Source organism: Aotus nancymaae, unplaced genomic scaffold (genome assembly GCF_030222135.1).
Source record: "Aotus nancymaae isolate 86718 unplaced genomic scaffold, 86718_ANA_hifiasm-v0.15.2.pri h1tg000089l, whole genome shotgun sequence".
In the NCBI taxonomy this organism is placed as follows: domain Eukaryota; kingdom Metazoa; phylum Chordata; class Mammalia; order Primates; family Aotidae; genus Aotus; species Aotus nancymaae.
The window spans coordinates 17,456,859-17,480,862 of NW_026988504.1; the positions used below are offsets into that span (position 1 = coordinate 17,456,859).

Here is a 24,004-nt window from a genome sequence, read left to right on the forward strand (position 1 = left end):
ACAGCTAAGTAGCTGCAGCAGAGACCATCTGGCCCTTTAAGAAGAAAAGTTTGCCAACCACTACTTTTCATGATAGAAGATGCCAGAAGGACTTTAATTTTAGAAGCGTATTGCTTAAAATATTCTGATTTCCTTTCCAAAGAAACACCTACACCTCAGAGGAAAGGCCTTCGATCAAGTGCACTGCGGCCAAAGAGACCAGAAACACCCAAGCAAACTGGCCCTGTTATTATTGAAACCTGGGTAGCAGAAGAAGAGTTGGAATTGTGGGAGATCAGGGCATTTGCTGAGAGGTAAGGAAATGGTTAATGTACCTGGTCAGCTATTCGAAGATTTTATCACTTCAGAATCAAGAAATTATTGTGTGTGTGTGTGCGTGTATATATATATATGATATATATATATATATATATAAATAATCCTGTCTCAAAAGATATATATATATATATATATATAGTTTTTTTTTTTTTTTCTTTTGAGACAGGATCTTTCTCTGTCACCCAGACTGGAGTGCAGTGGTGCAATCTTGGCTCACTGCAACCTCTGCCTCCCAGGCTTAAGCGATCCTCCCACTTCAACCTCCCTAGTAGTTGGGACTACACATGCATGCCACCATGCCAAGCTAATGTTTGTATTTTTTGTATAGAGACAGGGTCTTGCTATGTTGTCCAGGCTGGTCTCAAACTCCTGGGCTCAAGCAATCCACCCACCTTGCCTCCCAGAGTGATGGGATTACAGGATGAGCCACCCCGCCCAAGGTGAAAGAATTTTCACTTTGTTTATTGAGTGAATCCTAGCTTGACTTTACTCCACCTTTGATTTTAAATGCTAGCTGTAAATAGTTTAGTAAGGTCCTCTCTCTTAGTGTTAATATCTTACCCATTTGTTGATTTCTACTTACCATAAATGTTTTATTTTTATTTATTTATTTTTTTAATTTTGTTTTTGAGATAGAGTTTTGCTCTGTCCCCCAGGCTGAAGTGCGGTGGCACGATCTCAGCTTACTGCAACCTCTGCCTCCCAGATTCAAGCAGTTCTCCTGCCTCAGCCTCCCAAGTAACTGGGATTGCAGGCATGTGCCAACACTCCTGGCTAACTTTTTTTTTTTTTTTTTGAAACAGAGTTTCGCACTATCGCCCCACCTGGAGTGCAGTGGCATGGTTTCGGCTCACTGCAGCCTCCACCTCCCAGGTGCAAGCAGTTCTCCTTGTCTCAGCCTCTGAAGTAGTTGGAATTACAGGTGCCTGCCACCAGGCCCGGCTAATTTTTTTGTATTTTTGGTAGAGACGGGGTTTCACTATGTTAGGCCGGCTGGTCTCAAACTCCTGACCTCATGATCCGCCCACCTCAGCCTCCCAGAGTGCTGGATTACAGGTGTGAGCCATTGTGCCTGGCCTTTTTTTTGTTTTTAAGACAGAGTCTTGCTCTGTCAAAAAAGCTGAAGTACAGTGTCACAGTCTCAGCTCACTGCAAACTCCACCTCCCAGGTTCAAGCAGTTCTCCTGCTTTAGCATCCCAAGAGCTGGAATTACAGGTGCCCACCACCACACCCAGCTAATTTTTTGTATTTTCAATAGAGACAAGGTTTTACCATGTTGGCCAGGGTGAAACTCCAGACCTCAAGCAGTTCACTTCCCTTAGCCTCCCAGAGTACTAGGATTACAGGCGTGAGCCACCGCGCCCAGCCCTGGCTAACTTTTGTATTTTTAGTACAGATGGGGTTTCACCATGTTGTCCAGGCTGGTGGTCTTGAGCTGTTGACCTCAAGTGATCTGCCTGCTTCGGCCTCCCACAGTGCTGGGATTACAGGCATGAGCTACCTTGCATGACCAAATGTTTTATTTTTAAGTTGTAATAATATAATACCTTTGTATGATATGAAAATCAACCAGATTTCATGTATATTAGATGCCAGATGCCTAATAGGGTAGGTTCTGATAAGTTTCTTCTTTTTTTCCTGCAGAGTGGAGAAAGAAAAGGCACAAGCAGTTGAGCAACAGGCTAAGGTTAGTGAACAGAAGACAGAGGACATCAAGGCCCAAATAGAGGCTCTTCTAAAACAGCAGCACTTGACTTCCCATCAAGAGGAGGAGTTGATGCTGGTCCCACTTGACAACATGCATATATTTTTAGCCAAATTCATGTACACCAATGCGCAGTAATGATATATTCTTGTGGGATTTGGGTTTTGTTTTGATTGTGTCTTTTTTGGAGACACTGTCTTACTATCACCCAGGCTGGAGTAGATCACAGCTCACTAAGCCTTGACCTCCCTGGTTCAAGTGATCCTCCCACCTCAGCCTCCCTAGTAGCTGGTACTATAGGCACCCACCATGATCCCCAGCTAGTATTTGTATTTTTTATAGAGATAGGGTTTCGCCATGTTCCCAGGCTGATCTCAAACTTCTGGACTCAAGCGATCACCTGCCTCAACCTCCCAAAGTGCTGGGATTTTAGGTATGAGGCATAACTTATTGTTATTATTTGAAAACAGCTCTCTGGATACACCAAGCTGTGGTTTTGTAAAAAGTATACATATTTGGAGGACATCTGAAATAAGATTTCTATTATTTTAGAGTTTCATGAGTAATTTCTGGAAATAATTTTTTCTTGTGAATTTCCAGTCTGGAAAATTTCTGTAGTCTATGAAAAAGCAAATTATACTAAACTCTGTAAGAGTTTGTTGTACTTGATTATTATAAAGCTACTGATGGTTTCTTAGTGTTTTCATACTATGAATAATGTGCCATGGCCAGGCACAGTGGCTCATGCCGGTAGTCCCAGCACTTTGGAAGGCCAAGGCAGGAGGATTCCCTGAGTCCAGGAGTTCGAGACCAGCCTGGGCAACATAGGGAAACCCTGTCTCTAATAAAAGAATAAAACAACATTTAAAAAATAAAAATAACAGTGTACCATATGTGCCTGAACATTGAGTACTCGAATAAAAGATGATTACCACTTATTCCTATTGAGAAAATACTATAAAAGTTTTTACCAACTTCAATATATAAACGTTGAGGATACAGATGAATAGATATATCTATATATGATATTATTAACATAGTTATACATAAATATTTAAAAATCACATATAAACCAAATTATTTGTTTCAAACTACTTTTCCCTCATATTTTATAAAATATTTTTTCATATTCTTATTTATCTTTCAGCTTACTATAGGTCTTTATCTTTACTTACATCAAAGTTTGAGATGATAGCACTTTTCAATGCTATGTATGATGCTGTCACAGGAAATCGATCACTAAACCCAGATATCTATAACAACTGTCTAGTTGTTTTGTTTTTTATTTTATTGGGTGTGTTTTCTCATTTCTGCAATGTAACCAAATGTAGTACTTTTTTTTTTTTTTAAAGACAGGGTCTCACTCTGTTGCCCAGGCTGCTGGAGTGCAGTGGCACAGTCATGGCTCACTGCATTCTCAATCTCCTGGGCTCAAGCAATTCACCCACCTCAGCTTCCCAATAATTGGGATTTCAGGCATGCACCACCATGCCCAGCTAATTTTTGTATTTTTTGTAGAGATGGGAGTTTTGCCATATTCCCCAGGCTAGTCTTGAACTCCTGAGCTCAAGCAGTCTGCCCACCTAGGCCTCCAGAAGTTCTGGGATTACAGGCAAGCACCACTGCGTTTGGCCCTAATATATTACTTTTAAAAATTTATTTAAAATGCTTAGGGCTGGGTATGGTAGCTCACGCCTGTAATCCCAGCACTTTGGGAGGCTGAGGAGGTTGGATCACCTGAGGTCAGGAGTTTGAGACCAGCCTGGCCAACATGGTGAAACCTCATCTCTACTAAAAATATAAAAATTAGCCAGGTGTGGTGTCCCATGCCTGTAATCCCAGCTACTTAGGAGGCTGAGGTAGAAGAATTGCTTTAACCGGGAGGTGGAGGTTGCAGTGAATCGAGATCGTGCCATTGCACTCCAGCCCAGGCAACACTTGTCTCAAAAAATAAAATAAAATGCTTATTTACAAAGATAGCTAACACTTCAACTTTGAAGGCCTATCCTCCAGTAAATAACTACTAAATATCTGTTCTGTTTCTTTGCCTCTTTTTTTTTTCTTTTTTTGAGACAGAGTCTTGCTCAGTTGCTGAGGCTGGAGTGTAATGGTGCCATCATAGCTCCTTGCAACTTTGAAATCCCGGGCTTAAGGTGACCTCCTGCCTTAGCCTCCTAAGTAGCTGGAGCTGCAGATGTACTACCACACCCACCTTTGCCTCCCTCTTTTTTTGTTTGTTTTTTTTTAAATTTTAACTGATTTAATCAGGTGATACATCTAAGTGTTGAAAACTAACCTCTTTTTCTTCTGAGGAATGAGGAATTATGTAAAGTACTTTATATTATATTCAGGTATATAGGGTAGTTACAAAAGTAGTCCTAGAAAAATTGGATGTGCTGTCATAGGTGAGCAGTTTGCAAAGACAGGAGATAGTGCAGCATTGGAATTTGATCTTAGCAGACATCCCAGCATCTCTGTTAACTAGCTCTGTGGCCTTGGGCCAGTTACACAACCTCTTTGAGCCTCCGTTTCCTCAGCTTATAGGATAATGAAGGTAAAGCATCTGCTACCAGGTTTGCAATGAATTTCACCTGTTGTTTTTACATGTGTAAGGTTATACTGTTACTTATCACATTGCTGTTGATAACTTGTTAGAAAAGTTTAGCAATCTATGATAAAGGATATACAGAATATCTTTAATAACTTTGTAGTTTTAAAGATCATGCCGGGCGTGGTGGCTAACGCCTGTAATCACAGCACTTTGGGAGGCCGAGGTGGGCGGATCACAAGGTCAAGAGATCAAGACCATCCTGGCCAACGTGGTGAAACCCTATCTCTTTAAAAAAAAAAAAAAAAAAAAAGATCATATACTACTCTGTATAGTATATTTTTCTGTAAAAATATTTGAATGAATCATACAGGAAGTCTAGGAAAATTATTTTATAATTTTCAGCTTTCTTGATTGTAGGTTTGCTAACTTTAATAATAGTGTTATTAACTATTGACCTGCTTTTTATAGTTGGAAAAGTTAAGATTACATTACAGTAAAACAGAAACCTTTTGCAGCTCCATTTTTCTCAGCTCTGAATCTCAACACTGAGCAGCATGGTATTCCTGTCTCCAGTAAGATTATCCGTACCGGCCGGGCGCGGTGGCTCACGCCTGTAATCCCAGCACTTTGGGAGGCTGAGGTAGGTGGATCACGAGGTCAAGAGATCGAGACCATCCTGGTCAACATGGTGAAACCCCGTCTCTACTAAAAATACAAAAAATTAGCTGGGCATAGTGTTGCATGCCTATAATCCCAGCTACTCAGGTGGCTGAGGCAGGAGAATTGCCTTAACCCAGGAGGCAGAGGTTGCAGTGAGCGGAGATCGTGCCATTGCACTCCAGCCTGGGTAACAAGATCGAAACTCTGTCTCCAAAAAAAAAAAAAAAAAGATTATCCGTATCTCTGTTGTTTTCAGTCTGAAACCTTGAATATTTGTTCAAGCCAGAAAAACTTAATCATTTTAAATTTTCTGCCGTGAACAACTTAGTACTTTTAATGTAATATATGTGGTATAGAGACATAAAAATAATGTTTTCATAGATAGGTATCTTGAAGGAATTAAAATACATATATATATGGCCTTCATCAAGAAATTAAAGTCAGGTGAATTTTTTTTTTTTTTTTAAGATGGAATTTCTCTGTCATCCAGACTGGAGTGCAGTGGCATGATCTGGACTCACTGCAACCTCTGCTACCCAGGTTCAAGCAATTCTTCTGCCTCAGCCTCCCAAGTAGTTAGGATTACAGGCATGAGCTACCATACTCGGCTAATTTTTGTATTTTTAGTAGAGGTGGGGTTTCACCGTGTTGGCCAGCCTGGTCTCCAACTCCTGACCTCAGGTGATCCTCCCACCTCAGCCTCCAGAGTGCTAGGATTATAGGCGTGAGCCACTGCGGCCAGCCATAAATTCAGGTAAATTTATATGGGCATATATTCTTTTTGGCAGTAAAATATTTCCAAAATGTAGTGTAGTTTCTTTAAGTGAGAGAAATTGTGGACAGACTTCTTATAGAATGATGTTGTTTTTATTTAGAACTATTTCAATTCATGTTTCCTCTCCCTTACTTTTTTAGAAACGACTGGAGCAGCAGAAGCCAACAGTGATTGCAACTTCCACTACTTCCCCAACAAACAGTACAACCAGTACCATCTCTCCAGCACAGAAAGTTATGGTGGCCCCCATAAGTGGCTCAGTTACAACTGGAACCAAAATGGTACTAACTACTAAAGTTGGATCTCCAGCTACAGTAACATTCCAACAAAACAAGAACTTTCATCAAACATTTGCTACGTGGGTTAAGCAAGGCCAGTCCAATTCAGGTATATAATTATGATTAAGTAAAAGTTTGCTTTCATCAGGAAAAAGAATTTTGAACCCTTTAGCTATTGAAATGAAACTTTTTTTTTTAGAAGATTGTTTTTCTTTTGCAGCTGATTGAGCAAACAAGCTGTAACGGTTTGTTACAGATAATGTTCATGATATTACATTAGCAAACTCATCTCTTACATTATTTCACTTTCAACATTTACATAGTTCACTTTGAGTGGAGCAGAATGTGTTTATTAAAGATACAAAATGAGCCACATTTCATGCATTGGTGCCCTTTCCTGGAAGTCACTACGTTGCTGGTTATTTTAAATCTAAAGTTTATTAAATGTCTTATACCCCATTAGCCACCAGCACAGCTGCCACATCTGCTACAACCATTGCCAGCACAGGTCAGACGTTCCAAATTACAGGCAGTCCAGTCACTATGGCAGGAAAAGTAATTACCAAACTGCCACTTCCTGCAAACAGCAAGATTGTCGCTGTAAATGTGCCAGCAACACAAGGAGGTAAGGGAAATGTGAAGAGTTTTAATTCACATTTGCCAGATCATACTGTTGCCATTATTTTTCATCTCCTTTTCACTGATTTCAGTCCTCGGATCTCACATTTTATGTAGCCCACTCTAAAACCCTGCCACACGTAGTTTCTCCTCAGCAACCGACCAACATGTAATGCTTTCCATTAAAGTGACAGTCTTTAATTATGGCTTCATCTTTTTTTAAGGCGTTGTTCAAGTACAGCAGAAAGTCCTGGGTATCATTCCATCAAGTACAGGTACCAGTCAGCAAACCTTTACTTCATTCCAGCCCAGAACTGCAACAGTCACGATTAGGCCCAATACCTCAGGCTCTGGAGGAACCACAAGCAATTCACAAGTAAGAATTCTTACACTTATTTTGATTTGATGTATTGAGCACATTACATTGTTTTTAGGATGGCTTCTTCCAAGATTAATCCAACTCAGTTTCCTTTGCCTGTTACTGAATCTGTGACAGAGTACTGATTTGGAAAAAAATCTGTTATATTTCTGATAAGTGAAAATTATTCATGAAGTATTAATTCTTAATATTTAATGACACATTAGTATGGTTTATGAAGAATAATTACTTTCTATGATTTTATATAAAAAATTTCTTGGTGTAAAACAATGGACAGCACTAGACTACCCAAGGAAGTATTGCAGGCTAGCTAAGAAATAGAATTTAAAATGTTGGGCCAGGGCTGGGTGTGGTGGCTCATTCCTATAATCCCAACACTTTGGGAGGCTGAGGTGGGCATATCATGAAGGCAGGAGAGTGAGATCATCCTGGCCAACACTGTGAAACCCTGTCACAACTAAAAATGCAAAAAATTATACAGGTGTGGTGGCGGGTACAATTCTTGTTGCCCAAGCTGAGGTACAAGGGTGCAATCATGCCTCACCGCCACCTCAGCCTCCCAAGGCTGAGGCGAGAGAATCGCTTGAACCTGGGAGTCGGAGGTGCTGGTGAGCCAAAATTGCGCCATCGTACTCCAGCCTGGGCAACAGACCGAGACTCTGTCTCAAAAAAAAAAAAAAAAAAAAGTTTTGGGCCAGGCTCAGTGACTCACATCTGTAATCCCAGCACTTTGGGAGGCCAAAGCGGGTAGATCACTTGAGCTGAGGAGTTCGAGACTAGCCTGGGCAACATGGCAAAACCCCATCTCTGCAAAAAAATACAGAAATTAGCTAGAAATGGTGGTGCTCACCTGCACTCCCAACTACTCAAGAGGTTAAAGTAAAGTAGGAGGATGGCTTGAGCCTGGGAGGCAAAGATTGCAGTGAGCTGAGATTATGCCACCACATTGTACCTAGACAATAGAGACAGACCTTGTCTCAAAATAAAAATAAGAAAGTAATCTAGACCAGGCGGGGTGGCTCATGCCTGTAATCCCAGCATTTTGGGAGGCCAAGGCGGGCAGATCATCTGAGGTCGGGGGTTCAAGACCAGCCTGACCAACATGGAGAAACTCTGTCTCTACTAAAAATACAAAATTAACCTGGCATGGTGGCTCATGCCTGTAATCCCACCTACTGGGGAGGCTGAGGCAGAATCACTTAAGCCCGGGAGGCGTAGGTTGCGGTGAGGCACGATCGTGCCTTTGCACTCCAGCCTGGGCAACAAGAATGAAACTCTGACTCAAAAAAAACCAGACTCGGAAAAAAAAAAAAGAAAAAAATTCTTTAAAATAAATAAGTTTTTTTTTTTTTTTTTTTTTTTTTTTTTTTTTTTTGAGACGGAGTCTCGCTCTTGTTACCCAGGCTGGAGTGCAATGGCGCGATCTCGGCTCCCCGCAACCTCCGCCTCCTGGGTTCAGGCAATTCTCCTGCCTCAGCCTCCTGAGTAGCTGGGATTACAGGCACGCGCCACCGTGCCCAGCTAATTTAAAATAAATAAGTTTTTTTAAACTATGAAAGAACATTTGATTTCTGATCTTCCTGTTATATTCTGTGGGTTACAGGTATGATCTGGAACTTACAGAAAGTGGGACTCCACGTTTTCCTGTGAGCACTAGTTACAGAGCAGAGCCTCACTGACACTTGTTTTTTCCTTAGTCCATAGGCTGTTCTTGGTATCAGTGGCAGGGAATTTTGTATAATAGCATTTGAATTAAGTTTTCTTTCCTCAAAATTCCATCTTTATTCTGATGTTTAATATAATTTAAAATGTAATGTTCAAGAGCTTCTGTCATTTCTGTAGATATTTTATTAATATAGATTGTTTAAAAATCTTGTTTTCTAAGTCCATTATACTTTAGTCTTTTTAAAACGTTTTAATTCATTGTCTTTTATGTCATTTATAGGTAATCACAGGGCCACAGATCCGCCCTGGTATGACCGTGATTAGAACACCACTCCAACAGTCAACACTAGGAAAGGCAATTATTCGAACACCTGTGATGGTACAGCCAGGTATTTATCCATCCAACATTATTATTTTACATCTAAACAGTGTCTAGGAAATATGTAATTCCCTGTATTTGGCACTACATACTAGAAAATACCATTTGAATTAGTACTTTAAAGCATAGTAAATTTCAAATCTATTGTGAGATGTATTCATTGATATTATTTCCTTTTGACATTGCCAATAAAAGAAAAATAGGTTGAAGTAAGGTTATTAAAAATGTTATAGAAACCACTAATAAATAAAATATATAGTTGAAGTAAACAGTCTGTATAGCAAATGACAGAAAAGCAAGGAGACAGCAAAGAAACATATAAAACAAAATTACAAATGCCATGCCAGACATTCATTTATTACTCTTAATGTGACTAGATTAAAACTACCATTTTTAAAGTTGAAGACTGGACAGGCGAGGTGGCTCTACACTGTAATCCCAGCACTTTGGGAGGCCAAGGTGGGCATATCACAAGGCGGAACAGGAGTTCAAGACCAGCCTGGCAAACATGGCAAAATGCCATCTCTACTAAAAATATTTAAAAATTAGCTGGGCATAGTGGCTCATCCACCTGTAATCCCAGCTACTTGGGAGGCTGAGGTGGAAGAATTGCTTGAACCCAGGAGGCAGAGGTTTTTGTACCTTCACAAATACATACTTATTTAAAATATTTATAGGCTTGGCCGGGCGTGGTGGCTCACGCCCTGTAATCCCAGCACTTTGGGAGGCCAAGATGGGTGAATCACCTGAGGTCAGGAGTTCGAGACCAGCCTGGCCAACATAGTGAAACTGTCTCTACTAAAAATACCAAAAAAATCAGCTGGGTGTGGTGGTGCACGCTGTAATCTCACCTACTTGGGAGACTGAGGCAGGAGAATGTACGTGAACCCAGGAAGCGGAGGTTGCAGTGAGCTGAGATCACACCACTGCACTCCATCCTGGGTGACAGAGTGAGACTCCATCTCAAAAAAAAAAAAATTACAGGCTTAAGCTGGGTGCAGTGGCTCACACCAATAATCCCAGCACTTTGGGAGGCCAATATGAGTGGATCACCTGAGGTCCAGAGTTCGAGACCAGCCTAGCTAACATCATGGTGGTGAAACCCCGCCTCTACTAAAAATAGGAAAATTAGCCAGGCATGGTGGCAGGTGCCTTTAATCCCAGCTACTTGGGAGGCTGAGGCAGAAGAATTGCTTGAACCTGGGAGTCAGAGGTTGTAGTGAGCCAAGACTGTGTCATTGCACTCCAGCATGGGCAGCAAGAGTGAAACTCCATCTCAAATAAAAGATAAAAGAAAAAAATATTTATAGGCTTTTTGGTGGAAAAGTAGTCCTTGGGTCATAGATAAAACCTTGATAAATTCCAAAAAATAAAATGTGTATAGGCCACATTCTTACAGTAAAGCTAGAAATTAATATTAGATACAATATTATGCTATAACAAGATGTATTAGGGAAAAAAAAAAAAAAAGACCTGGCCAGGTGTTGTGGCTCATGCCTGTAATCCCAGCACTTTGCAGGGCCAATATGGGCGCATCACCTGAGGTCAGGAGTTCAAGACCAGACTAGCCAACATGGTGAAACCCCATCTCTACTAAAAATACAAAAATTAACTGGGCATGGTGGCAGACGCTTGTAATCCCAGCTACTCAGGAGGCTGAGGCAGGAGAATCACTGCAACCTCAGGAGGCGGGGGCAGTAGTGAGCCCAGATTGGCCCATTGCACTCCAGCCTGGGTGACAAGAGTGAAAGTCTGTCTCTGAAAAAAAAAAAGACATTATACTAATAACCTTAACTTGCTTAGAAGTATATAAGTATGTTCTAAGTAACTTTTAAAGAAATATCAAATATGTAATTACAAAGCAATTCTCAAATAGCAGCCTTAAGCCATGACTCTGCAGTTAAACTTAGAGATGATTCAGTTTATTCAGTATATATTTGAACACATACTCTAGGCAGTTGAAATAAATGAGTTAATAAAGCAGACCAAAAATACCCCTATTCTTAATCAGAAGTTAGAAACATAAATAAAACAAGTTTCAAAAGAAAACAGGGCCAGGTACAGTGGCTCACACCTATAATCCCAGCACATTGTGAAACCAAGGCAGTCAGATCTCCTGAACCTAGGAGTTCTAGACCAGCGTGGGCAATGTAGTGAGACCTCCATTTCTACAAAAAAAGTTTTTAAGTTAGCCAAGCGTGGTCGCACATGCCTGTGGTTTCAGCCACTTGGGAGGCTGAGGCAGGAGAATCACATGGGCCCAAGAGGTCAAGTCTGCAGTGAGCCACAATCTTGACACTGCACCTCCAGCCTGGGTGACAGAGAGACTTGTCTCAAATTTTGCCGCTGTACCTCCAGCCTGGGTGACAGAGTAAGGCCTGTCTCAAAAAAAGAAAAAAGGAAAGAAAATGAGGGAGGAAATGAAAGCACAAGTAATAATAATTACAAAACAGACAGAAAAGACAAAAAAAATTAGACCATTATTTTGCAAGTCTAATCTAGGGAAAAGGGAGGAATATACTTGTTAAGAGAATTAGGAATGAAAAAGTAAAATAAAAATAAACTGAGCTTTTTTAACTCAAAAGAGAATTGGAGATCACCTGAGGTCAAGAGTTCAAGACCAGCCTGACCAACATGATAAAACCCTGTCTCTACTAAAAATACAAAAATTAGCTGGGCATGGTGGCAGGTGCCTATAATCCCAGCTACTTGGGAGGTTGAGGGAGGGAGAACTGCTTGAACCCTGGAGGCGGAGGTTGCAGTGAGCCGAGATCACACCACTGCACTACATATATAAAACATGTTTCGGCTGGGCGCGGTGGCTCACGCCTGTAATCCCAGCACTTTGGGAGGCCAAGGCAGGTGGATCACGAGGTCAAGAGATCGAGACCATCCTGGTCAACATGGTGAAACCCCGTCTCTACTAAAAATACAAAAAATTAGCTGGGCATGGTGGCGCGTGCCTGTAATCCCAGCTACTCAGGAGGCTGAGGCAGGAGAATTGCTTGAACCCAGGAGACGGAGGTTGCGGTGAGCCGAGATCGTGCCACTGCACTCCAGCCTGGGTAAGAAGAGCGAAACTCCGTCTCAATCAATCAATCAATAAATAAGTAAATAAATAAATAAATAAAACATGTTTCAAAAGAAACATATATAAAACAAGAGCAAGACTCTGTCTCAAAAAAAAAAAAAGAATTGGGTATAGGTATCCTTGTAGTAAGACTTTCAGAAGTCTCACTATCCGTACTTAGGACATAAATCTATTTGAATAGCAAAACATAGTTAAATATTGTGTTTATAAATTGAATGTCTCAATGACATATCAACAGAAGAAATTTGAAAAGTTACCATAATGTTACCTGCAGCAAAGAATTGCAGACTTCATGGTTTTACAGGTAAAGTTCTTGGAAATGGGTAGAAAATAATTTTTTTATTATAAAACATTGTTCGAGGGCATAAGGGGAAAGATATATAAAATCTTTCTTGTTTTACAAATTGAGCACCAATTCTAATGAAATATAGCATAGTTTTTTTTTTTTTTAAGGCAGTCGGCTTGCCTAAGTAGCATTTACCTGAGAAAAGAAAGGAAAATGGATTATATCAGTTAATGCTGCACGAACTATTGATAAGATTTAAGATTTATTATGTTTAAAACTTGTAGCTGTCACTGAGGCAGGTAGCTACAAGGAAAGAGAGAACTAATATAAAGGAGAAACCGAAATTTATAGGTGATGAATGTTTTCTATATCCTTAGGAAACTGACAGTTTTGGTAAATTGCCAGATAAACTGTAAATGCTGGTATTACTATGGAAACACAGAGCCTTTGTTGCATAACGCCCTATGTAGCTGTAATTATATGTTTGTCTGACATACATAAGTGAATCTGTAGTTTGCAAACCACTCTATCTCCAGGGTTTTGCTTACATTTCTTCCCTGGAGTCTTGACTACCCTGTGAGGATAGGGTTTGTATGATGAACTACCCAACCCTGCCACCTAGTTGTGCAGCATTCATTTAATGTACTTTAACGAAAGTCGACCTTAAACTAATTAATTCTTAGTAGTAATACTCTAAAATAGCAACTGTCATATATTCATCATTGACTCTGTGGCAGGGTATATGTGTTTTATACATAAGCATTCATTTAATCTTCATATAAAGTAGATACTAATACTATCCCCATTTTACAGATTAGAAAATTGAAACTCAGAATGTTGAGTAATTTCTCAAGCTATTAATCTGGGATTCAAACCAGATTTATCTCGGGAGGCTAAGGCAGGAGAATCGCTTGAACACGGGAGGCGGAGGTTGTGATGAGTCAAGATCATGCCATTGCACTCCACCCTGGGCAATGAGAGTGAAACTCTGTTTAAAAAGAAAAAGAAAAAGAAATAATCAGAAGCACACAAAAATATATAACCAGGGATTTTACCATGGTGTTAACAACAACAACAAAAAGGTGTGGGGGAAGTATTCTGACTGTCAAAATAGGTTTCATTTTATACATGTGCAGTAATAAGAAATATTCAGCCATAAGAAAACCACAAAGAAATATACATGTATTCACAGATGGGAAAAAGGCAGGAACTAAATATTAAAAGCTTGAGAAATTTGATGTTACTCACTAGTTAGTAATGAGACTGTAAATGTCAAATTAGCTACCAGAAAATTACTCTTAGCAACTGTTCTACATGGGGGAAAATTCCACTTGCCTATTCTAGTTTCAGCAAGTTAAACTAAAAAGGGCTTTTTGGAAGACTATAGAGCCATTCCAGTTAAACTTCATTCATTCAGTTGACATTTATTGAGCAATTACTATGTAAGCATTATTTGAGCACTCTGCCTTAGTATTGAGGATATAGTGGTCCTTGCCTCCATGGTTCTCCCAAGCTGTCTGTCAAATAGCTGTAAGAGAAACTTATTATAAATGCAGTTGACCCAGAATATTCCAGATTCTTTATATTTTGTTTAAAATTCCTATGAATTAAGTTTTTATTGTATTAGCATATTTTTATTTATTTATTTTTTTATTTTTTCTTTTTTTATCATTATAGCATCTTATTTTTAATGTTAGATTCCTAAGAAAAGGCAGCCTTATAAATGACATGTTTTACATATTCTTTTTTGTCTTCCCTATTATCTTTTTGGTTTTAGATTTATAGGAAGAATTTTAATTGGTTTTTTTAATTCTCCTACAGACAACAGAGACTGGATAACGGTTGGCAGTGAAAACAGACTCACTGCCAACCAGGCGGGATCTTTGGGTGTGGACATACATCTGAATGTATCCTTGGACTCTCAACATTTCAGTGTTTTTTTGAAAACGGAATTATTTCCAATGAAAATAATGCCAAGGATGTATAAACATTTGTAATGTTTTGCTGTTTTATATAGGTGCTCCTCAGCAAGTAATGACTCAAATCATCAGGGGGCAGCCTGTCTCCACTGCAATCTCTGCCCCTAACACGGTTTCCTCAACACCTGGGCAGAAAAGCTTAACTCCAGGAACATCCACTTCAAATATACAGTCTTCAACCTCACAGTCCCCTCGCCCCCAACAAGGACAAGTGAAGCTAACCATGGCTCAGCTCACTCAGTTAACACAGGGCCACGTAAGTGACATCGCTTTATTTTAACTGTAGAGGTGGTCTTATTTATTCTTGCCGTAAGTTTAAAAACACGTACTTATTTGATAAGCTTTTAAATGTGCTGATTTGAAGAAATGACTACTTCCTGGAGTCACACAGAAGTACTTCTTAGACAGGATGTAATAAACCCCAATTAGTAGAGTAATCCTTAGACAGTGAGCTGTAGCAATAAGACAGTTAACCCTTTTAATCACCAATATTTTATTAGTTGGCTAATCTGCATGAGAAAAATAAAATTCGAGTACATTAAGCTGCTTCCTTGCAAGACTCAATATTGTTATCAAGTATTCTACTATTGATTAATAGATTGAATGCAGTTCCCATCAAAATCCCAAGAGTTGGCTCAGCGCAGTGGCTCACGCCTGTAATCCCAGCACTTTGGGAGGCCGAGGCAGGCCGATCACAAGGTCAGGAGATCAAGACCAACCTTGCTAACATGGGTGAAACCCCATCTCTACTAAAAATACAAAAAAAACTGGCTGGGTGTGGTGGCACGTGCCTGTAGTCCCAGCTACTTAGGAGACTGAGGCAGGAGAATCGCTTGAACCTGGGAGGCAGAGGTTGCAGTGAGCCAAGATGCTGCCATCGCACTCCAACCTGGGCATCGAAAGTGAAACTTTGTCCCAAAAATTAAAATTAAAAAATCCCAAGAGTTTTTGTTTTTAATGAAACTTCACAAGCTGATACTAAAAGTTTATATGGAGGTACAAAGTATTAAGAATATCTATACTGGCCGGGTGCAGTGGCTCATGCCTGTAATCCCAGCACTTTCGGACGCCAAGGCGGGTGGATCATGAGGTGAGGAGTTCAAGACCAGCGTGGTCAAGAAACCCTGTCTCTACTAAAAATACAAAAATAAGCCGAGTACTGTGGCAGGAGCCGTAATCCCAGCTACTTGGGAGGTTGAGGTAGGAGAATCACTTGAACCTGGGCAGCAGAGGTTGCAGTGAACCAAGATCGTGCCACTGCACTCCAGCCTGGGCAACAGAGTGAGACTTTGTCCCAAAAAAAAAAACCAGAATATCTATACCTTTAAAGAACAGGATTTTTTGCCCTGTATGATTAACCTGATATCCTAATTAGTATAGGCCAGGCGCAGTGGCTCATGCCTGTAATCCCAGCACTTTGGGAGGCCAAGGCAATGGATTGCTTGAAGTCAGGAGTTCAAGACCAGCCTGACCAACTTGGTGAAACCCTGTCTCTACTAAAAGTGCAAAAAAATTAGCTGAGCCTGGTGGCATGCACTAGTAATCCCAGCTACTCAGGAGGCTGAGACAGGAAAATAGCTTGAACCTGGGAGGCAGAGGTTGTAGTTAGCCGAGATTGCACCACTGCACTCCAGCCTAGGCAACAGAGCAAGACTCTGTCTCAAAAAAAAAAAAAAAAAAAAAAAAAGCTTAGTATATAATACATCATTAATTAATACAGTGATGTACAGACACAAGGAGAGGCAGATAGACCAACAGAACAGTAGAGAGTGAAGAACATGAACCCCATGTATGTGGACAGTTGTTATATGACAAAGCTGACATTGCTGATCATTGAGGAAGAGATGACTTTTCAGTAAATGGTGCCGGGACAACTGAATATACATGAGAAACTGTGAAATTGGACCATTTTTACCTGACTCTATATAAACTCAATTCCAGGAGGACGAAAGTCTTAACTGTGAAAGGTAAAACTATAATACTTTTAGAAGATAAGATAGAAGAATATAGCTTTCTTAACCACACAGAAAGCGATAACTATAAATTAAAGGATTTATAAATTCAACTGCTTTAAAAATAAGAACTTCTGTTCATCAAACGCACTACAGAGAGAGTGAAGAAAATGAGAAAAGGTATACTTACAACGAACCAAGGACTATTATATATCCAGAACATATAAAGAATTACCCCAAATCAGCTGGGCACAGTGGCTCACACCTGTAATCCTAGCACTTTGGGATGCTGAGGCGGGCGGATTGCCTGAGCTTAGGTGTTCAAGACCAGCCTGGGCAACATGGTGAAACCCCATCTCTATTTTAAAAAAAAGAAAAAAGAATTACTACAAATCATGAAAAAAACAAAATCCAGATCAGTAGAGAAGAGGACAAACAGTCCAGGCACAGTGAGGTCAGGAGTTTTGAGACCAGCCTGGCCATCATTGGGAAACCCCATTTCTACTAAAAATAGAAACATTAGCCTGGTGTGATGGTGTACGCCTGTAATCCCAGCTGCTTGGGAGGCTGAGGCAGGAGAATTGCTTGAACCCAGGAAGCAGAGGTTGCAATGAGCCAAGATACACCACTGCACTCCAGCCTAGGCAATAGACTCCATCTCAAAAAAAGTAAAGAAAAAAGGACAAACAAGCATTATGAAGAAAGAAGAGATCTGAGTGTCCCAAATTCCAAAAAACTGCTGAACTTTATTAGTAATGAAAAAAATACATATTAAAACCATATGCTTAAGAGATTGGTACAAATTTAAATGTCCAGCAAAACCAGGAGTTAGCAAAGACACAGAGCAGAAAGAATTCTCATGCACAGCTGATGGGCATATCAGTCAGTTAAGCCATTTTGGAAACCTCCTGGATGTTTTCTAGTAAAGTTGAAGCTGTGCATGCCTCAGGTCCCAGTATAACTTCTAGATATATCCCTAGGAAATTCTTGGTCATGTGAGCACCAAGGTGCATGGCATAAATACTCATAGCGCCATTGTTCCTAAGAGTCAAAAACCAAGAACAACCCCGATGTCTATCAAAATTAGTTAGATAGATAAATTGTAGTATATTTCTACAGCAATAAAAATGAACAGACTTCAACCACACAGAACTACGCAGATGATTCTCACAAATGTATAATGGTTGGCTAAAGAAGAAAGTAGCTATCCAAAAAAATACATGTTGTAAGATTCAGCAATAGGCAAAACTAAACTATTTTGTATCAGGATACAGGGCTGCTGCATTGCCTGCCTGGAGGGGGGCACCATTCCCATTGTATTCTTCGTGAATATTGCTCCTGAGGTTGTGAACTTCAGTGGCCCCATATATACCTAAGATACATACCAAAGTAATAATGAAATACAATATTATCAAAATGAGGATAGTGCTCACCTCTAGGGGATAGGGAGGGAATTGAGATCCAGGTGAATCACATAGGAGCTTCTAACACATTGGCAGTGGTGACCAGAGTGGTGGTTTTATAGGTGTTTATTTTATAATTTTTAAATTATACTTGGTGTTTTGTGTATTTTAGAAAAACAAGAGTAAATAAGCTTTGAGGAGCTCACACATATATGGAGCTTACATAGTGCCTGGACTTTCTACCACCAGTTTTGGTCATTGGGAGTTTAGGGGAAGGTTTTTACTTTTGCTTTCCGGTTCTCCACCATGTTCCTGGGTAGTCAAGGTTTCTAGTTTAGTTAGAGTTCTGGACAGAAGAGACAGTGCCTACACAGTTTTGAATTTCTAGACCCCATTTTGGTAACTGCTCAGACCTTAATGATCCTCCTTACTTGGTGTTTGCATTATGTATCTAAAACCCTAAGCTTTTTACACTTTAGCACACACATACCTCATAGGTAATTTAGTACCTATTGAAAGACAAAATTCAGGAGACCTGAGTTCCTCCTTTTATCTCACTTTTAAGTTGGGCAGAGTACTTGACCTTTCTTTTGTTTTTGAGATGGAGTTTTGCTCTTGTTACCCATGCTGGAGTGCAATGGCACGATCTCGGCTCACCACAACCTCCAACTCCTGGGTTCAAGCAATTCTCCCGCCTCAGCCTCCCGAGCAGCTGGGACCACAGGCGCGTGCTACCATGCCCAGCCAATTTTTGTATTTTTAGTAGAGATGGGGTTTCACCACATTAACTAGAGTGGTCTCCATCTCTTGAGCTCATGATCCACCCACCTCGGCCTCCCAAAGTGCTGGGATTATAGGCGTGAGCCACCGCGCCCAGCCAGTACTTGACCTTTCTAACTTGAGTTTCTTAGTTGGGAATAAGAGTAATAGGCCGGGTGCGGTGGCTCACACCTGTAATCCCAGCACTTCGGGAGGCCAAGGCGGGTGGATCATGAGGTCAAGAGTTCAAGACCAACCTGGCCAATATGGTGAAACCCCCTCTCTACTAAAAATACAAAAATTAGCCAGACAGGGTGGCGGGTGCCTGTAATCCCAGCTACTCGGGAGGCTGAGGCAGGAGAATTGCTTGAACCCGAGAGGCAGAGGTTGCAGTGAGCCAAGATCTCACCACTGCACTCCAGCCTGGGCGGCAGAGCGAGACTTCGTCTCAAAAAAATAGTAACATTTTCTCTGCCTATCCCACAAAGTCACAAGTCCATTGTGAGACTCAAATGAGACAATATATATGAAGATGCTTTCTTAATTGTAAAATATGAATATAAGATTATTTAAAATCAGAATTTTGTGGGGACCTTAATCATTCAATATTTTATGGATTGGGAAACTTGGATCTGGAGAAACAGTGTTGTTTGTGGACAGATAACTGGCTGTGGACAGATAACCATTGGGAGAGTTGAACTGGAACTCTAGATTGTTGATGTTTTTCCTACTAAGCAACGTAAATATTCTTACTGTAGCTTACCTAAGTTCCTGCTGGCGCCATTCAAATATGCATTTTCATTATATTAAAGGATCATTACACATAAAAATGCTATACATACAGATTGATGCTTTGAACACTGTTTACATGTTGTGTTTTTTTTATTTTTTTTACTTTCATTCTTTTTTTTTTTTTTTTCTTTTTTAGCTACAATTCAAGATGATACATGTTGTGTTCTTTCCACAGGGTGGCAATCAAGGTTTGACAGTAGTAATTCAAGGACAAGGTCAAACTACTGGACAGTTGCAGTTGATACCTCAAGGGGTGACTGTACTCCCAGGCCCAGGCCAGCAGCTAATGCAAGCTGCAATGCCAAATGGTACTGTTCAGCGATTCCTCTTTACCCCATTGGCAACTACAGCCACCACAGCCAGCACCACCACCACCACTGTTTCCACGACAGCAGCAGGTAGAGCTGTGGGTTTATCAGAAATTTCGGATGTTACTACTACATGTTGCTGGGTAACAGAGGCCAACAGGAGAACCAGTATTTACCCTTGGAAGGATATGGCTCAAGCCAGTGAGCTCAACAGTTGACATAGTCAGCCTACAGCGTCTCGAAGCTTATAACCTATTCTTACAGACTCCCTTTTACCACCGCCCTCTCCCTCCCATTAAAAAAGAGAGAAAGAAAAAAAAAGAAAGGGGGCAAAAATAACGGTTATCTTGGTAACTGTGCCCACACTTACTCCTTGCCAGGCCTTGTAGGTGCTGATTGAGTCGTGGAGGTGATCTCAGGGAGGGTGGGTAAATCCAGTTCATGACCTGAAATTGAGAGCAGGTCCAGAACCACTTTTTTGGCCTTCTGCTGCAAGTCATTATAACTAACTGCCACCACATCATGGGAAAAAAGTCACAGTTAGCCTGGGCCAGGTGACCCAGTTAATTTCCAGAGACTGCACTTCAGAAGCCAGCCTTCTGGAGAGTTAGGAGGGTCTACAGGGGACAGCTAAGAAACAGGCCCAGGCTCCCCAGTTTGGAAGAGTCCTGCCCTAAGCATGTCCAGATGGAGCATTTCAAAGGCATAGACCTTCTGTATTAAAATACCAAAATTCTCAACTTTATTTACTTTATTTGTTTTGAGACAGGGTCTTGCTCTGTCGCCCAGGCTGAAGTGAAGTAGCACCATTACTGCTCACTGCAGCCTTGACCTCCTGGACTCAAGCAATCCTCACACCTCAGCCTCCCAGGTAGCTGGGACTATAGGCATGCTCCACTATGCCCAGATTATTTTTTCTATTTTTTTGTTTTTGTGTAGAGACGGGGTCTCACTATGTTGTTCAAGCAGTCCTCCCACCTCAACCTCCCAAAGTGCACAGGCATGAGCCACTGCGCCTGGCCAAAATTCTCAACTTTAGAAAATCCCCTTCAGATTCTTCTTTAACCACAGTCTTATGTTCTAGAATAATAGAAATGGTTCATCTTTCCTTTTCACAGGTACAGGTGAACAAAGACAAAGTAAATTGTCACCCCAGACGCAGGTACATCAAGACAAAACCCTGCCACCAGCTCAGTCATCAAGTGTGGGTCCGGCAGAAGCCCAGCCACAGACTGCTCAGCCTTCAGCTCAGCCCCAGCCCCAAACCCAGCCCCAGTCCCCAGCTCAGCCTGAAGTTCAGACTCAGCCTGAAGTTCAGACCCAAACAACTGTTGCATCCCATGTCCCTTCTGAAGCACAACCCACCCAAGCACAGTCATCCAAACCCCAAGTTGCAGCACAGTCTCAGCCTCAAAGTAATGTCCAAGGACAGTCTCCTGTTCGTGTCCAAAGTCCATCACAGACTCGAATACGTCCATCAACTCCATCCCAAGTGTCTCCTGGACAACAATCCCAGGTTCAGACTACAACCTCACAACCGATTCCAATTCAACCACATACATCTCTTCAGATACCTTCCCAAGGCCAGCCACAATCACAACCCCAGGTACAGTCTTCAACTCAAACTCTTTCATCAGGACAAACTTTAAATCAAGTTACTGTTTCATCCCCATCCCGTCCTCAGCTACAGACACAGCAGCCACAGCCCCAAGTCATTGCTGTGCCTCAGCTGCAACAACAAGTCCAGGTTCTCTCTCAGATCCAGTCACAGGTTGTGGCTCAGATACAGGCTCAGCAAAGTGGTGTGCCCCAGCAAATCAAACTCCAGTTACCTATCCAAATTCAGCAAAGCAGTGCTGTGCAGACTCACCAGATTCAGAATGTGGTTACAGTGCAGGCAGCCAGTGTGCAAGAGCAGTTGCAAAGGGTTCAGCAACTCAGGGATCAGCAGCAAAAGAAGAAACAGCAACAGATAGAAATTAAGCGTGAACACACCCTCCAAGCTTCTAATCAAAGTGAAATCATTCAGAAACAGGTAAAGTTATTAAGTAAAAGCAGCATGTTCAGTAGCTTGAATTATTGTGCTGTGCAGTAGACTTAGTGTTTGGTTGTGTTAGGTTTCCTAAATGAGACAAAGTCATTAATGTTTAAATTCAGAAGAAACTCTGAATTGACCAAACAAAATATTGAATGACTGCTGTGGTGTGGAACTCTCCGTTGGATATGTATAATAGTCAGTGCTTATGAGGAACGACCTGTATTTTGGGAGGACTAAGATGGGAAGAATGGAGTTACGAGCTTTAATCATTAACATAAAACTTGAGAGTTTAACTAAGTTTTAAAGCCACTTCAGACATTATAGCAATTTCTTTGAAATTATTCGAAGTTGTCATTCCTTAGTTTGCATGAAGACTGTGCAAATTATGGACAGATTAAACTTATTTGCATTTCTGGTCACACCTTTGTAAAAAAGTAGCTTAAATAAAAAGTGGCATCATTCAGCAACATCTTGCAATGAATGGCATATTAGTGAAATAAAGCAATTTAGATGGGTTAGAATTAGTCTACTAAAATGAAGTCATACATATAACATTTGATAGCGTTCCTGGCAAAAACCATCTTTTCATCTACCTGTAGCTTGCTTCGCTTAGCACTAGGCAGGAGTTTGAGTGTGGAGTTCAAGTGTTACCAAGTCGTGAGACCTTCATTCAGTTCCTAGGTCTCCCATTCACAGTCCGTGAAACTCACTTATTCCTCCTTAGCTGTAGCCTCTTAAAACCCTTCTCTTTCCAGCCACACAAGATTGTTGCAATGATTAAATGAGGTAATATATATAGAAGAACTTTTTAAACAGCAAATGTAAGGTGATACTCTTATGAAAATAATGGTCATATGTATTATATTTAAATGTACTATTACCTAGCTCTACTGTGTATCTGTAAATTGAGAATTACTACACTGTTTATCCCCTAATCTTTGTATAGGGAAGACGAGGGACAGCTCTTTAAAATTAATTCCTGGAAAGAAAGCATAATGTTAAAAATATGGCCTTTGGAGGAAGATAGCCAGGTTAAAATTTCAGCTATATTACTTATTGTTTCTCAAACAAGGTGGTTAATTTCCTTATATCTCTGTATCTTGTTTATAAAATGATTGCTATGGTTCAGTATCGTTACAAGGAGTAAATGAGGTAATGTCAAGTGCTTAGCCTAGCACAGTACCCAGCAGATGGTGAGCACCCAGGCCATCTAGTAGCTGCTAATTTTATTTATGTTACGATATAAAATTCTTAGTTTCTTTAAAAAAAAACATTTATGTGCTCAAATTTCTACTGTTGTTATCTGTGCACTAACCTGTGGTCATTATAAAATATGCGCTTTGGATCTATTCTGTCCTGAAGGTGGTGATGAAGCATAATGCTGTAATAGAACATTTAAAACAGAAAAAGAGCATGACTCCAGCTGAAAGAGAAGAGAATCAAAGGTAGGGGAGATGCAGGGTCTTGTTGTCTGTCCGTCTCTTCTCTTTATTGTGCACACGCACAGAGTTCTGAGTTTATACTTGTTTGTCTTGATTGAAGTTCATTAAATGAGAACACTTGGCACTAATAGTTCCTTATAACTGGTTTGAACCACTCTTGAAGTTTTCCTGTCACAGAAAGTTTGTGTCTTATCTGTAGAGGCATAAAAGAATCATGTCTTAAGCCTTTCAAAATGAAACACCCAGCATTACATAGGCTGTATATTTTTCTCTAGAATGATTGTCTGTAACCAGGTGATGAAGTATATTTTGGATAAGATAGATAAAGAAGAAAAACAGGCAGCAAAAAAACGGAAGCGGGAAGAGAGCGTGGAGCAGAAGCGTAGCAAGCAGAATGCCACTAAGCTGTCAGCTCTCCTCTTCAAGCACAAAGAGCAGCTCAGAGCCGAGATCCTGAAGAAGAGAGCACTGCTGGACAAGGATCTGCAAATTGAAGTGCAGGTAAGAGGCCATGTCCTTTTCTTCTGTGTCCAGTATTTAGCATCTAAGGTTCTTTTTTCCTTTGCCTTTTTTTTTTTTTTTTTTTTGAGACGGAGTTTTTGCTCTTGTTACCCAGGCTGGAGTG

General features: G+C 40.6%; 1 protein-coding gene across 3 annotated transcripts in view; it reads left to right on the plus strand.

Moving 5' to 3' along the window:
* Window positions 1–24,004, plus strand: part of BPTF (bromodomain PHD finger transcription factor) — a 155,451-nt gene that overhangs the window by 95,737 nt on the left and 35,710 nt on the right. For 2 of the 3 annotated variants that reach the window (XM_012453869.3, XM_064369659.1), the window contains 10 exons: window positions 143–293; window positions 1,964–2,006; window positions 6,151–6,397; window positions 7,131–7,282; window positions 9,231–9,339; window positions 14,724–14,941; window positions 19,767–19,989; window positions 21,018–21,934; window positions 23,300–23,382; window positions 23,655–23,880. In XM_012453869.3, coding sequence (XP_012309292.2) covers window positions 143–293; window positions 1,964–2,006; window positions 6,151–6,397; window positions 7,131–7,282; window positions 9,231–9,339; window positions 14,724–14,941; window positions 19,767–19,989; window positions 21,018–21,934; window positions 23,300–23,382; window positions 23,655–23,880 — 2,369 coding nt within the window. The remainder of the gene's footprint in view (window positions 1–142; window positions 294–1,963; window positions 2,007–6,150; window positions 6,398–7,130; window positions 7,283–9,230; window positions 9,340–14,723; window positions 14,942–19,766; window positions 19,990–21,017; window positions 21,935–23,299; window positions 23,383–23,654; window positions 23,881–24,004) is intronic. The other variant, XM_012453870.3, reaches the window with a different exon arrangement.